Source organism: Parasteatoda tepidariorum, chromosome 8, assembly GCF_982258835.1.
Source record: "Parasteatoda tepidariorum strain Cologne lab strain chromosome 8, Ptep-v5.0, whole genome shotgun sequence".
In the NCBI taxonomy this organism is placed as follows: Eukaryota; Metazoa; Arthropoda; class Arachnida; order Araneae; family Theridiidae; genus Parasteatoda; species Parasteatoda tepidariorum.
The window spans coordinates 101,642,050-101,657,221 of record NC_141762.1 but is presented as its reverse complement, the minus strand read 5'-3'; the positions used below and the strand labels follow the sequence as shown (position 1 = coordinate 101,657,221).

Genomic DNA, 15,172 nt, shown 5'->3' with positions numbered 1-15,172 from the left:
GAAACACAGATAGAACCAGGATTTGAAAACCAATCCGAGGACAAACATCAATTTTCATCATCAATCAATCAATTTTCATTTCAAACATCAATCGAGGACAAACATCCGAGGAAAACACAAATTTTGCAACCCATGATTTGAAATGTTTTGGCGTTTATTGGAGTCACTCCAGAAGAAAGAATCATTTGGCCAATGGGTAACCAGTGATCGCAATTTTATATGTAACGACGAAACTAAAAGTGTCTTTTTCATTATTGCAGGGATATTATATATATTAAAAATAATCTCAATGTACACTGTTTTTCTAATATTCAACAACTGTCATTTGTTGTTAAATGATTTCTCTTTTTATAGATGTTTTTCCTACTGTTTTTGATGGTTCAAAATTCATGGTGACAAAAGCTTTGAGTAACCATTTCCAGATCAGCCACACTTTGAATATGACGTCTCCCAATCCTGGGTACAGATTTGGTGCAACTTATGTCGGAACTAATCAGATCAGTCCTGTAGAAGTATGCCTATCATTAAAGATTTTTTAATATTTTTGTACTTTTTGTCCTTAAAGTGATACCACTAGAAAGACTTTATGACTAATGACAGGCAAATCTCAACAATTAGAAAAATATTAAAAATGTCAAAAGATTTCTTAATATTTTTCTATTTTTTGTCCTTGAGATGATACTACTAGAAAGACCAGGGGTGATTGTATTTCGGAGATATCCTGCAATTCCGGGTTTTTTGCATTATCCTTCCGGGTGAAAAAATTAAGAGCAAGGAATGTGATTTATCTGGGAATATCGGGAAATTTCGCGTTTCTCTAGACCATTTGTTCTCATACTTTTGCTAATAGAGAAGTTATAATCCGACAAAATTTTTGTGTAATTCCTCAATCTAAATTCCAAATTTTGAAACTTTCACTAATTCGGGCTAACAAGGTTGTTACATACGTGTTATTCTCCTGCCAAAATGCAGAAATACACCAATTGATTATTTTGGTTTAACTGATTTTCATCATTTTGAATATTTAGAACTGCTCTGGAATCCGCTAATATTGTGATTCATATTCACACGGTTTAAATATAAAACATCAATTTTCGTATTTATCTAATTTAAGAGATACACATTGCAATTCATATTGACATGGTTTAAAAATCGTACACCGTGATTCATATTCACACAATTCTAAAATAATATATTCACCAGATTTAAAGAATCCAACAACGCAATTCCTGTAAGAACTAAGATTAGTTACTATAAAGGTGTGATATTCACAGGGTTCATACAGACTCCTTATACTCCTTGGAAATAAAAAAAGTCTCCAAGGAGTACTTAGAACTACTTAGATTTCCAAATTAGTCCTTAGAAACTCCGTAGATTATTGCCTTGCATAGATGAACCTACTAAGTCCGCTGATGAATTTGCTGTCCAAGCAGGGAAACAAAATGATATGACTTAGCTATAATAGTTTAAGTGGTTCGATCCTCGGGCCGGGCAAGGTTGACTCAGCCTTTCATCCCTTCAGTGGGTTGATAAATGAGTACCAAGCATGCTTGGGGACTAAACACTGGAGGTTCGGCTGACCCCCTGACCGGAACATCTGCTTCTGCACCCCAGAGCACAAGGTCAAGAAAACTGAGATGGGCACAGTAGGCCTTGGCCCTCTAGGGCTGTCGCGCCGCTTAGTTTAATAGTTTAAGAAAAACTTTAAAGGGAAAAAAAAAATTTGAACTGCAAGAGTTAGAAGGAAAAAAAATAACAGCAAATAATTCTAATTTTGCATATTACAAGCAAACTTAATGATTTATTGTGAAATTTTTTTTTTGTGTAAAATGCCTTAGATTTTCTTATGCATTCAAATTTAAAAATGTAAGATTGGTAGGTTTTTATGTTAATCTTTAACATCTGTACTTTAACAAGATTTATTACAATATTTGAAACTGAAAAATTTATTTATGTGTAAAAGTGATAACTTTATTTAGTTTTCTTGATGAAGTTTGACAAAGTGAACGTTTATTTCAAAAGGGCTAGAAAAACAAATCCTATGCAAAATATACATTTTTGCAAGTTCTCTATGATAACCGCTTTTTAATTTAAAAAAAAAACTGTCGAGTTATTTTTAAATTTTGGACTCCTTGTATTTCTTCATCTGATCGGATGTATGAACCCTGGATATTCATCATTAGTGGGTAATTTAATTATAAGTATTATTTTAAAAAAATTATGTTAAATTAGAAACATGTATGGTATATAAATTGATATCTTGATATTGATTTTTTGCACAAAAAATTTTCAGGGTTTTTCACTTTGTGTGACAATCACCCCTAAAAGACAGATTTCAACAATTCAAAAAATGTTAAGAATCTCAGCAGCTTTCTTAATATTTTTCTTTTCTTTTTGTCTTTGAGATGATACTGCTAGAAATACTTAATGACGAATCACAGACAGATCTCAACAATTAGAAAAATATTAAGATTCTCTAAAAAAAAATTAATATTTTTCTATTTTTTGTCCTTGAGATGATACTACTAGAAAGACTTTTTATGGCAAATCCTGTTTCACCTCCACTAGTATTTTAAACTTTAGAGAAAAGGGATTTTAAGTATCCATGACGTTTCAAATGCCAAAGAAATATTTTTTATCTATCAAAACATTAAAATTAGGGCAATAATCCTCCCATAATTTGTAAACACTTGGATATTTTGAAGAAAAAAATTGAGCATTTAAAACTCCATGGCTTACTCAACATTTATCTTACTTTTTCTATACTTTAAATTATTTACATAATTGAAAAGAATTTGCCTTGAAAGATTTCTCCTGTGCAATAACATCTACTTGATGGGCAGGCTATAAAAATACTTCACAAAATAGTAATTTTCCTTTTTGTCACAGTTGCATTGATTTTAGGCTTTGGAAACTGAACCGAGAACTTCCATATTTCTAGTTCCTTTTTTACTAAGATTAGGTCCCCATTTAAAATATGAAATTTAATCTTTTTACCCAGCAATTAATTTCACATTCATTATATGTATTGATAGACAATGCAGAGATATTCAAAACAAGAAGAGTTATATATAGTTTGTCTGTAGTGAGAACTCCCCTTGTCACAAAGTTTGAGGCCATCTGCTGCTATAGAAACAAGAAATAGTGCATTTCAAAGAGGGGAGCTTCTTTCTTCACCATTCCTTTTCTCTCACCGACTCGAGCCAAAAGCTGTTAAATGATGACCCAACACTCCTTTTTAGGATAGTTAACCCTCATTACCATAGTCACTGCCACTGTTCCACGCGAATGGTTGAGAGAGTTCTTTACATACGCAAACTATAAATAAATATTTGATATTGAAAAAATTTTACTCAGTCAATATTTTTTATAAATTTTTCATTATACTAAGTGCATAGCAAATGTTTCTGCTTTGTCGGCTTCACTGTCATCAGCTCATATGAGATGTTATATCGACTTCTCTCTACTCTGTGATAAATAAATTCAACTGTAATTTACTTTTATCAGTGAACTCAAGTTTGTGTTTTTATTTCAGGCATACCCAATTTTATTAGGAGACATAGATCCTAATGGCAACCTAAATGCTAATATTTTTCATCAGTACAAAAATATAAGAGGAAAATTTGCAGCTCAGGTAATTAAAGTATATTTTTGTATAAAAAATTGCTTGTAACTGATAAGTTTGTGATTTGTATGTGCATTTTGTAAAATTTTATTTGAAAGTTACCTTATTGTTGATTCAAATTTTCTCTCTGTTATTATACAATTAAAAAATGACATTTAACATATTTTACAAATTACTTTTTACATATTTTGCCATATCTCGATAACTTTTTAATAGAATTGAAAAAATTTTGCATGTAATCAAGGTTGCCGATTCACGGGAAGAATAGGGAAAACTTGGAAAATACGGGGATTTCACCTAAAATAACGGGGACTTGTGTTTATTTTCCTCTTTTAAAAAATGGTAACCTCTCCAAATGCAATCTAGGGGATATTTAAAGATATTTCAGCTATATTAAACTATTTAATTTTCTACAGCATTATATGTTTTAAGTGTATGTTCAGCTGTTTCTTTCTTCATTAAGTTTTTCCAGCTATTATAACTAGTATAATTAGCCCGATACAGCTCATACAAGAGCACATGACTGTGTTTTTTCTCTTGATATACAGGGTGTGTAGCACTTTTAAAACTTCTTTTTCATTGGTTGTTTTTGAAAAGTGCTTTATTTTCCCTTTTCCAAATTGAGATTTTTCCTTTACCATGTTGATTTTCACTACGAATGATGCAGAAAGACACTGTTCACATTGTTGTATTCAATGTTTTCACAATTAATTCAACCCCAATCTATTTCGGCACGTCATCAGTTCGTAGCGTATGAAAACACAATTCGATTTAAATGGAAAAACAATTTTCTGTTTTCAAAAACAATGCTAAAAGATTTTTTTTTTTGACATGACGTTTAATTTAAAACCAGATAAAACTGTCAATTGTCAAAAACTTTCCAACCCTGCCTAATTATGATATTTTTTAAAGTGCTTAAAAATATTATTTGAGTGCTTGAAAAGTGCATAAAAGGTGCTTATTTTTTGTTGAATAATTTGACTGTGCATCCTGATATGTATTGTGTATAATATGTACAGGGAAAACACAGGGGATTTTTTCCCTCCGGATTCGAGTGGCAATCCTGACAATAGTAAAATTTGTTTATCCAAGAATAATTCCTAAGCTCCTATATCAGGACAAGCTAAGAGGCATGTCAGCATCAACTGCTTGTAATTAATTTTTTGAATCAGCTTTTGACAGGTATTGAAAATGACTTACTTATGAACATTTTCTGCAATTATATTTAAAAAAAATTTTTAGGGATTGTGTTCAAAGAAGAAGAACAGAAAGAAAAAAAAGTCTTAATTTTCTCATTATGCAGGTCGTTATTATAAAGTTTAAATATTTTTTGTTTAATAATTTTTTGTTTTTAAATATTTTTTTGTGAAAATTAATGTAAAATATAGTTTATATTTATTGAGATATTAATAAAGTTTCAATTAAAAGCTTGAAGGGAAGCAGTAAAGAGTAGTTGTTTCCATAGCGCTAGCTTTGGCTCTTAATAGCTTTTTTCAAAGTTTATGTTATAAAATGGTTAACAATAATTTGTTTTAATATAGCATCAGTTTTTGAAAACAGGATTGCCACTCCATTGGAAGAATAGGGAAAGCTCGGAAAATGCAGAGAATTTTGAATTTTTTCTTTTCTTTACAAACTGGGAATTTAGTTTTGTATTTTAAATAACAATGACCACTCAATGCTTAATGTATGGGATATTTAAGGATGATATTCCTGCTATAAACTACTTCATTTACTATAACATTATTTTAGTATGTTCAGCTGTTCCTTTTTTTTTCCTCTTACATTTTTCCAACAGTTAAAACTAGTATAGTTAGCCCACTATAGCTCACACTAAAGCAAAGGGTTTGTGTTTTATCTTAATATATTGTGTAATATATGTACAGGAATGTTTTTTCCCCTCCAGATTTGAGTGGCAACTCCAAAGTTAGGAAGTGGCATTAAATTTAAAGAATCTATTTTTGTTTTCAAGAAATAAATTATAAATGTACTGAGCTTTTTATTTTGTGTAATATTTAATTTTGTTTGTTTAAATCTAAACTATTCTAATAATATTTACTGAAAAATTGAAATGGTCAATTTTAGTTACTTCTTGCTTTGTCCGTTTATTCTGGGAGAAACACCTACTCTGATACAAATCAGCTTCACTTTTGATCTTAAAAGACGTTTTTATCTCTTTAGGTTCAAGACAATAAATTTGTAGGCACCCAAGTAACGACTGATTACAGGGGGAGTAATTATACTGCGTCTGCAACTTTTGCAAATGTAGACATCCTGAATCACTCTGGTGTGGCAGTTTTGCAATATCTTCAGAATGTGACGCCTTCTATAGCAGTTGGAACTGAGATGGCCTACCAGTACGGCCCTCAAGTACCGGGTGGAGAAATAGCTCTGATGTCTCTAGCTGGAAGGTACACTGGTAAGGCTTTTGATCATTTATTTAAAGGAAACATTGTCAAAATGCACAAACTATGGCCCTCAATTTGGTACAAATTAACCCTGAAAAATTTTTAAGTGTTTATTTTAATTATTAAATTAAATTAAATAAAATGCTGTATTAGAAAGTTAAATTTTGTTATTTTATTATATCTTAAATTAGTCACCATGCTCTTTTGTTGACTTATTATTTTATTGCAAGTCAGAACTTGCATTTATTGAATCATTAACCTGTGAACCATTTTGTTTTTCAAACTTTATTTATTTCCTTGAGTTCAGTGCTTGCAATGAAAATTTATTGCTTGCAAATTTTACGCATTACATTGTATATATATTTCTATATATGTGTGTGTGTGTGTGTTACTTTACTTTCAGTTAAGAATCTAAATAGACCTTACAATTTTAAGATTATCGGCCTGCTATCGAAAAAATGTTTTGCATACCTGTTCTGATGTAATGTTGCTTTTGTCACTCAATATTTTTATTTTGTATTTAACCCCTTACTAGAATTTACAAAGCAACCATATGGGTACAGTTTCTACCTTAATTTTTTTTGATTTAAGACCTTCTTTTGGAAAGAAAGTTTGTACATTTGAATTACTTTTTACCTGCTACAGTGGCTTACGTATTACCAGAATTGGTACTCTGTGTACATTCAGACTTACAATTTAAATGCTCCAAAACATCAGTTCTTAAATATTTTAATTCTCACTGCCAAAGAAGTTTCTTTTGGTGGGCTTAGACCAACTGTAAAATTTCAGTTTTAAATAATTTTCATTTAATAATATTTTACAGTTACTTACAAAATTATTATTTTTTAAATATATATTTTATTTAAAATACTACGTGCATGTAATATATCGTTTCTAAAAAGCGTTTCTATGCATAAATAAAACAAATGAAAAAAGAATTATCAATTATTAAAGAAATTGTTATTGAAAAAGGAGCTTTTTTAAAATGCAATTTAACAAAAAACTTCAGCAAAATTTTTCTCTCTGTTAATAAAGAGTAAGATGCTGCACAGTGCTCAATTAATAACATAATTTGTGTTTTTTACATATCTTGGAGATCTTTGCAATTGAACTTATTGATGTTATTTTTATGTATTTTAATAAATTTCGTTTTTCATCTTTTGCTGCATTGTTAAAACTTTGTCTCTATTAAAAACATTGAATCAAGGTTTGTTATTGTTTATAATAAGCTTGTCATATGTTTTGTTAAATAATCTGTGTGAACGAGAATTATAGAAGAAAAAAATTCATTTATGTTAGTTTCTCCTGGTTTAATGAAATAATTACCTTTTAGATTAAATCAGATTTTTAGATATTTTATGAAATTTTCCTATTATTGGGAAAGTTTCTTGACAAATTTTATTTTTTCTTCACTTGGTTTATTACTTTCTTGAATATTGTTGCTAAATCTTTGAATTAAGCTTCATGCTTTGTTATTAGTTTATAGCTTTTATTTGTTAAACATTTCAAACTAATCAGAATTCCCTATTCATTAAAGAATATATATTTGTTTAAAATAGAATCAATGTTTTTCAATTTAAAATTATGAATTTAAAAATATAATAAAAACATTTAATGCTGATCTTAAGTCAAAAATATTAAGATCAGTTTTTACTTATTACTGTGGCATAGTTAATATATTATATTGTCTACAAAAATCTGTGAAATTCCCTGTATGTAGCATACAGGGTGCATAGCCTTTTTAAAATGTGCTTAAAGTTGCTACTTTTTGTTTTTAGCCATTTACAGGGTTGGTTACATTCACACAATTCCACAAAAGAAAGAGCATAAAACAGAGGGAGAAAATTACATCCATGCCTATGGTGGGATTCAAACCCACAACCACTCACCCCGTAGTTCAGTAACTACTAGACCAGTGATCGGCAACCTGGAATTTGAACATTCACTAATTACTTATTTTCATTGGGTTCAGAGTAGTCTACAATTACAAAGCTCCATCGTCACAAAATTGCCCTTTCCCTTTTATTCATTTAATTTAATAAAGAAAGAAATAATTGAGATGAAATAATTGAGAATAATAATAAAGAAAGAAATAATTGAGAATTTAATGTTAGAATATTTTACCTGCATCCATTAATTGCATAAATTTTTTTTTTTAACTTATTGCCTTTTATATTTATTATTTTATGATTACTTCTAAGATAATCAGTATTCTTTGGTTCTTTTATTAAGAAACTCAATAATATTTACAGGCAAGATTTTTTAAAAAAAGTGTGAAGTGAAAGGCTTTCTCTATTATAAATGCCATAAAAAATCTTATATTTTTCAGATTTGTCATTCCAAAAAAAATCATCTTTTAATGATTTGATTTAAAAATACCTGGTATAAAAAAATTCAATAATCTCAGTTTTGTGAAATATTATGAGTGTAGAGATCATATAATAATTAACGCCTGACAAACATGTTTAACTTAGGTACTCATTATTTATGTTTCAAAATTATTAAAAGTTTTTTAAAAAATCATTTCATAAAAGAAATACTTAGGCAAGTAACAAATTGTAATAAAAATTTAATAGTGGCCATTCATTATTTTATATTAGTAATATGAATTTATTGAAGTTTTCTTAATTCTTTATAAATTCAGTATGATCAATAATATTAATCTTGTTAATGTTTTGTTGAATAAGCTTTTATAAATAACTTTTATTTAAATCTTTCATTTACTTTTCTAAATAATACTTAAACTAATTATATCTTTTAATTAAAATTTATTTTTTAACATAATTAAATAAAGTAATTATTATTTTAAAAAATAGAATGAGCCAAGCAATATTAAATATATTTAAAATTGTGCATAAATTTTTTTTTATGGTGGCTAATATAATCAAGAAAAGAGTTTTTTGTCAGAAACTAATTATTTTACCATGATCGTGTAAAGTTGTGGGTAATCATTTTGTTAATGTATTTATATAATTATAAAGAATTTTAGCCCATTGGAAGGAATTTTTTTTAATTAGCACTCATATTTTAATTATAATTTTTTTTCTTAAATGGTTTTAAAATATTTTCCTAGTACTTAAAATATGCTTATTTTTTGTTGTAAAATTTGGCTACGCATCCTGTGTAAAATATTTCAAACATTACGTTATGGTTATTATGGTATTTCATAAAATTAACTGGGTTTTTTTTTCCATATTAATATAAATAAGCAAAAAATTGTGTATGTGTAGTAATAATATTTAACTTGTGTTATCATTTTCAGGTGCTAACTATACCGTAAGTGGATCTGTGGGAGCTGCTTCTATTCATGCCTGCTTTTGGCGAAAACACAACGAAAATATACAGGTAACTTATTCATTTCAGGGTGTTATGAATTGTTTTATAAGATATCAAGAGCATTGTGTGGAGGCAAAAAAAAATTAAAATCTGTTTTAGTAGACTCTGAGAGATTAGTTTTTAGAAAGTTTAGTTTAAAAAGTAGGGTTGCCACTCAACATCGAGAACAGGAAAATACTGGGAATTTAAATATCACCTAAAATAACAGGGAATTTTGTGTTTTTCTATACAAACAGTGATACATAAGGGGATGTTTAGGGAAATACAGGGATTTTGTTTCTTATTTTCGTCTTTTAAAAAATAGAGACCATTCAAGGTGCAACTTATGGGATATTTATGAATATTTTAACTATACTAAACTGTTTAATTTACTGTGACATTATTTAAGTATGTTCAGCTGTTCTTTTTTTTTCTCTAAGTTTTTCCAGCTATTAAAACTAATATAGTTAGCCCAATATATAGGGTATCTGCACACCTCGAAAGTCGTGGATTTAAGTTGCCTAAAAATCTATTTTTTAAAATGGAATTTACCCCCCTCGCATTATCACAATGTTCCAATGTTCAGAATATCTGAATTTGTAACGAAATCCCCACTCACAGTTATATTTTACTAAAATATAAATTGTTTTATCCTGTTCTTTAAAAATTATGATGTTCTTTCAAAAAATGAAAGAAGGAGCACCATTTCTAGATCAAATTATCTTTTAAACTTCTATGATTTCAAACTTTTTTTTATCTATTTATTATTATTTTTATTTTATCAATTTAAAATTCTAGTTCCGGCTTTTTATATTACACTTATTTTTAAGAAGTAAAACAGATTTAAATAACTGCATATATTTGAATGTATTTAGTTATTTTGCTTTTGTATTTTTTTCTATTTTATTGCTTCAACTCCATCTTTAATCTTTTTTTTTTTTAAAGTTAAAAATCAGTAACTATGAAGATGCAGAACAGTTTTGGTTGTGCCTATTATTTCAATTAATGTTATTATAATGCTTTTTTAAATTCATTGTTGTGTTTTTATCGAAGAAAATAGTAACCTCGGAAAGTATTGAAAAATTCTTGAAATTAGTCATGGATTTGAAAATCTAAAATGCAGCAGATATGCTGAATATAGCTCACACAAGAGCACAATAATTGTGTTTCCTCTCAGTATATTGTGCTTAATATGTACAGGGAAAACACATTGAATTTTTTCCCAAATTTGGGTGGCAACCCTGAAAAGGGATCAGGTGAAAAAAGATAGACTAAAATAGATCAGTGGTATTTTCCTTTATAAAATATATTATATACGGTGAAAAGATAACTCTGTTGTCTGATTGTTATGTTGGTTGTAATTGGATTTTAAGTTAACCCATAAAAGTAAAATTAACTCTTTATTGAAAAAGAAATATTTTCCTTTGAAATATTATAGTGTATATCTTTTTTTTATTATTTGTCCTTCTCTTAATTATAAACTTGAGATTGAGGTCGTGTCAAGTTTTGATTTCTACATCTTCATGCTTATAGTTTTATTTTTATGTAGTTTAAGCTCTTTTTATTAAATATTTCCTTCTGATGCTCCTTTTCCCTAAGACTGTGGTTTCCAACTGGGGGTCGCATCCGGCCCGTGAAGCCTTTTTTTGTGGCCCATGAACTAAAATATATTAGTTATCATTTTTTTGCAGACGATTTCCGTAAAAAATCTATATGGGTTTAAAATACTTTTCTCATTAATAAAAACCTAATTTCTTCGTTTCTGTGAAATTTATCATACCAACGGTGCAAAAAAAAAAAATTTTCTCAGGTTTTGCATCCAAGAAAATATTTATTCAAATACAAAAATAATCATGTATGTTGCTCTTTTTTATTTAATTTTTTTGTATTTTTTGAATATAATTTAACATGTGTGTATCAGAAATTTTTTGAAGAAATTCTCCGATTTAACTTTTTGAAACCACTCATTTTGGACGAAAATATTTACACACATATTTGTACATTATAAATTTAAAATGTAAATATCTATTCTCTGGTGGTTGCAGCAGACAAACCTCAATTTTGTCATAGAAAATTTTGTGTGCTACTGTGTAAGTTTTAATACCAACCTTTTTATAAAGTTTTATATCTTAACAATTAGATATCTGTGGCACATTAATTGTTTAATACATGAGTGCACATTAAAGTTATTGTAGCCTGAATTTTTTTAATGTGCAATTAAATATTTTTAAAAATCTACACTCTAGTGTAATATTCCTATTGGTTTCAGAGCTAGAAAAGTCTGTGCAAGGTTGGTAGCTTGGTAATAGTGTCACATGACTGTTGTGCCAAATCATAGTATTTAAAATACTATAATTTTTTAGTTTTTATTGCCCTATATTGTTCTGTAAAGCAGTGTTTCCCAAAGTGTGGTACGCGTACCCCCAGAGGTACAGGAACAGTTTAACTGGGGTACGCGTTCTTATGTGAATTGTCTCGCAATAAATGAAAATTTCAAAAAAAATATTATTTAAAAACAAAGCCAGCCATGAAAATTTACGATTGCGCATTTTTCTATTGACTATTTTTTTTTTCAGAATTAACAGTTAGTTAATTAGTGGTGTCAACAGCCAATTGTGATTTTGACTTTTGTGCAATTTTTTTGTAGTAAAAAATAAATTAATTTTTTTTATTAGTGGTACACAGCATTACGAAAAATTTAGAAAGGGTACACATAAGTCATAAGTTTGGGAAACACTGCTCTAAAGAAATGATTTGAAAAAAGCTTTTTATTACATTTGCTTCTGGGCTTTAATGGCAGTTTTTAATTGTTCTAGGTTGGGATTGAGGCAGAAACAAACCTGCGGCTGGGAGAAAGTGTTTGTACAATCGGCTATCAAGTTGATTTGCCTAAAGCCAACATGGTTTTTAGAGGTAAGTATTCTTTTTTTTTTTTCCTTTCTTGCTCTTTCATATTTTATGAAACCTTAATTCAAGTAGGCAATAGATCAATGAAAAAATGAGAAATTTGATTGATCTACAAAGATCAAAGGAATGTTGATGAAAAATGACTTAGATCGTTATCAATTACTTAAAACTATCAAATCAGTTTTGGTATATCATTATTTTTTGGTGTCATTTAGAAAAAAATTGGATCAATCGGTTGGCAATCATCGCTCGCTCCGAAGGTTCACAATAGGTGCAACCTTTGGAGAAAGGGTTCAAGCCAGCCAGACTGGGCATCAGGTCAGCCCATTGTGTTATTTCCTGAAGATAAAGAAAAAAGTATTTGAGTGGTTTTAAATATAGTCATCTGAATGGTTGTGAATTAATTTAAAATGCTTCAGAGTTTCGTGTCCTGACCGTTACCACTTCTTTAAAGCATGTATGAATCAACTCTTAAAAATGTCAAAGAGTCTTATGTTTTAAAGTCAAAATTATAACATCGTTGATATTAAAGAATCTTGCTATATATAATTTAAAAAATGTGAAATGATGAGATTCACTTAAATTATTTAAAGTTTAATTTTAGTTACACTAACCTTAAATTTGATCAAAAGCTCTTCAGAATTGTTTTTTTTTTTTTTTTCTGGAATAATAGAAAGAGATTTATTTACTTTGATTGTTAAGAAGTATCTGGAAAATTGTTGTTTATGGTAAACGGGCACCCATGTACAGGATTTTGTACTGTGTATAAATGTTAAAATCAAAGCATTAAAATAAGTATAGTATTATATAAACTAGCAAGAGCATTAAAAAATTCTGACATTTTGGAAGATTATTAGGAGTGCCCCCTTGCCTATCGCTCCTACTGTGACAATCAATTCAGAATTGAAAATGCCCATTTCTTAAAAACTATTTCTGGAGTCTGACCCCTGTTCTAATCTTACTAGTCGACGGCTATTTGTCTACATGTTGCTGCATATCTTGGTTGCTTTTATATCAATCCTGATGTGCCGCTTCTTAATGATTTCAAAAATTACCTAAGATAACAGAAAAAATGCATGAAATTTTGAATTTTTCTTTAGAAACTGGGAAATTATAGGTTTTTTAATAAAAAGTAACCACTCAAAGGGCAATTTATGAGATATTTAAAGCGGATGTTTCAGTATATTAAACTATTTCATTTACTTTAGCCTTACTTGTTATAAGTATGTTCAGCTGTTCCTTTTTTCTTTAAGATTTTCCAGCAATAATGACTAGTATAGTCATTCGAATACAGCTCATACAATATCACAGTGTTAGAGTGTTTTTCCTCTTAATATATTGTGTATATATATTATGTACAGGGAAAACACAGGGAGTTTTTTTTCTCCAAATTTTAGTGGCAACCCTGCTAATTTGTGTTTTTAATTTTCCTATCTTTATTAAATACAAATGTTCAAAAATTAAAAAAAAAGAACTTTTTTAAATAATGTTTGAAAATTTACGTTTTCTTGACAAGACTTGTATTAGTGCCCATCAATGGAGGTGCATAACTGCCAGCTTTACTGGATTTTGCCAGTTTCTCCCGGTCTACTGGTTTAATTAGAATTCTCCTGGTTTTTTCCACACTTTGGAAAATTCCCTACACTTGTGGAAGCTTCCTAAAAAAAATCCCTATTGAGATAGAATGTTTGTACAGATTATTGCTAGCTTGAATATTTAAATACCTAAGTATTACTAATACATAATGAAGCGAACCTCGTTTGTCGAAATCAGTTCAAAATTTCTTTTTTTATTAAATGTTCAATATATATTTTATTCAGAACTCTCTTTTTAAATTAATTTTAAAAAAAATCCTTTTAACTATCTTTGATGAATTAAATGCCTTTTAATATTTAAAATTATGAGTATAAATAATACATAACATTCCAAATATGTTTAATGTCAATCATAACTGGAAAATATTGCAATGTTTCTCTTATGATGACTACAAAAATTCCCTATGCGTAAAATATTTAGTACATTATGCAACAATTATCATGAACTTTATATTATTCCGTAAAATCTGCTGAATTTTTTCCTACCCATGTTGGCAACTATGCAGGTGATGCTAGTTGAGTGTATGAAATAGTTTTTTCGTAAATGTACTCTGTAAATGTATTCTGTACATTGACTATTGTTTTTTTTATTTTTTATGTAGGCATGGTTGATACCACCTGGAATGTTGGAGCTGTTTTAGAAAAAAAACTTCATCCGTTACCTTTCACGCTGGCTCTGAGTGGAATGATTAACCACACTAATGTGCAGCACAAATTTGGAATCGGTCTCATCATAGGATAATTAATTATAGAACATTAATTAACAACTTTCTTACAGTGTTGAATGGACAATCAATGTCATTTAACACATGAAGCATAAGTGGACAATAGTAGTGCAATTGCAAATCATTACATGAAAATTTTGCATTTGTTTTGATGAATTTGTACATTTAAGTTTTCATCTGCTTACATAGTTTTTTGTTGTTGAAAAGACTAGTATAATTAATAAATAAATCTGTACAAAAAGTGAATCAAAATGAATGTCTGTATTTGTGTTGAAAAAGGAAGATTCCAATAAACTGTTAGTTTTTGATTTCTTGCTCTTTGTTTTCAGGTTTTATGCACTCTCGTATAAGAATGCATTTTCACTTAGTGTTTCTGCCATTTGAAATACAATATTTATTGTAGTATGAAATTTTAGTCTAGGGTCCAAGTTATTATATTTAGAATTTTGAAGTTTTTTTTTTTTTGAGAAGATATTTTTAAAAATGCTACTTAGCTTTAAAACTGCGAGAGGTGATGTTTTAAAAATAAACGTGCGCACCTGGAAAGTCATAGATTTTGATGTTAAACGAAATTTGGCATGAAATGTCATGATTTGA

At 28.7% G+C, this 15,172-nt stretch overlaps 1 protein-coding gene across 1 annotated transcript in view; it reads left to right on the top strand.

Annotated features, from left to right (window-relative positions):
• Nucleotides 1-14,883, top strand: part of LOC107438043 (mitochondrial import receptor subunit TOM40 homolog 1) — a 25,788-nt gene extending 10,905 nt beyond the window's left edge. Inside the window, exons 2-7 of the mRNA XM_016050203.3 lie at nucleotides 355-512; nucleotides 3,536-3,634; nucleotides 5,807-6,044; nucleotides 9,296-9,378; nucleotides 12,165-12,261; nucleotides 14,453-14,883. Of these exons, the coding sequence (XP_015905689.2) occupies nucleotides 355-512; nucleotides 3,536-3,634; nucleotides 5,807-6,044; nucleotides 9,296-9,378; nucleotides 12,165-12,261; nucleotides 14,453-14,592 (815 nt within the window). The 3' untranslated portion in view covers nucleotides 14,593-14,883. The remainder of the gene's footprint in view (nucleotides 1-354; nucleotides 513-3,535; nucleotides 3,635-5,806; nucleotides 6,045-9,295; nucleotides 9,379-12,164; nucleotides 12,262-14,452) is intronic.
• The last annotated feature ends 289 nt before the right edge of the window (nucleotides 14,884-15,172 follow it).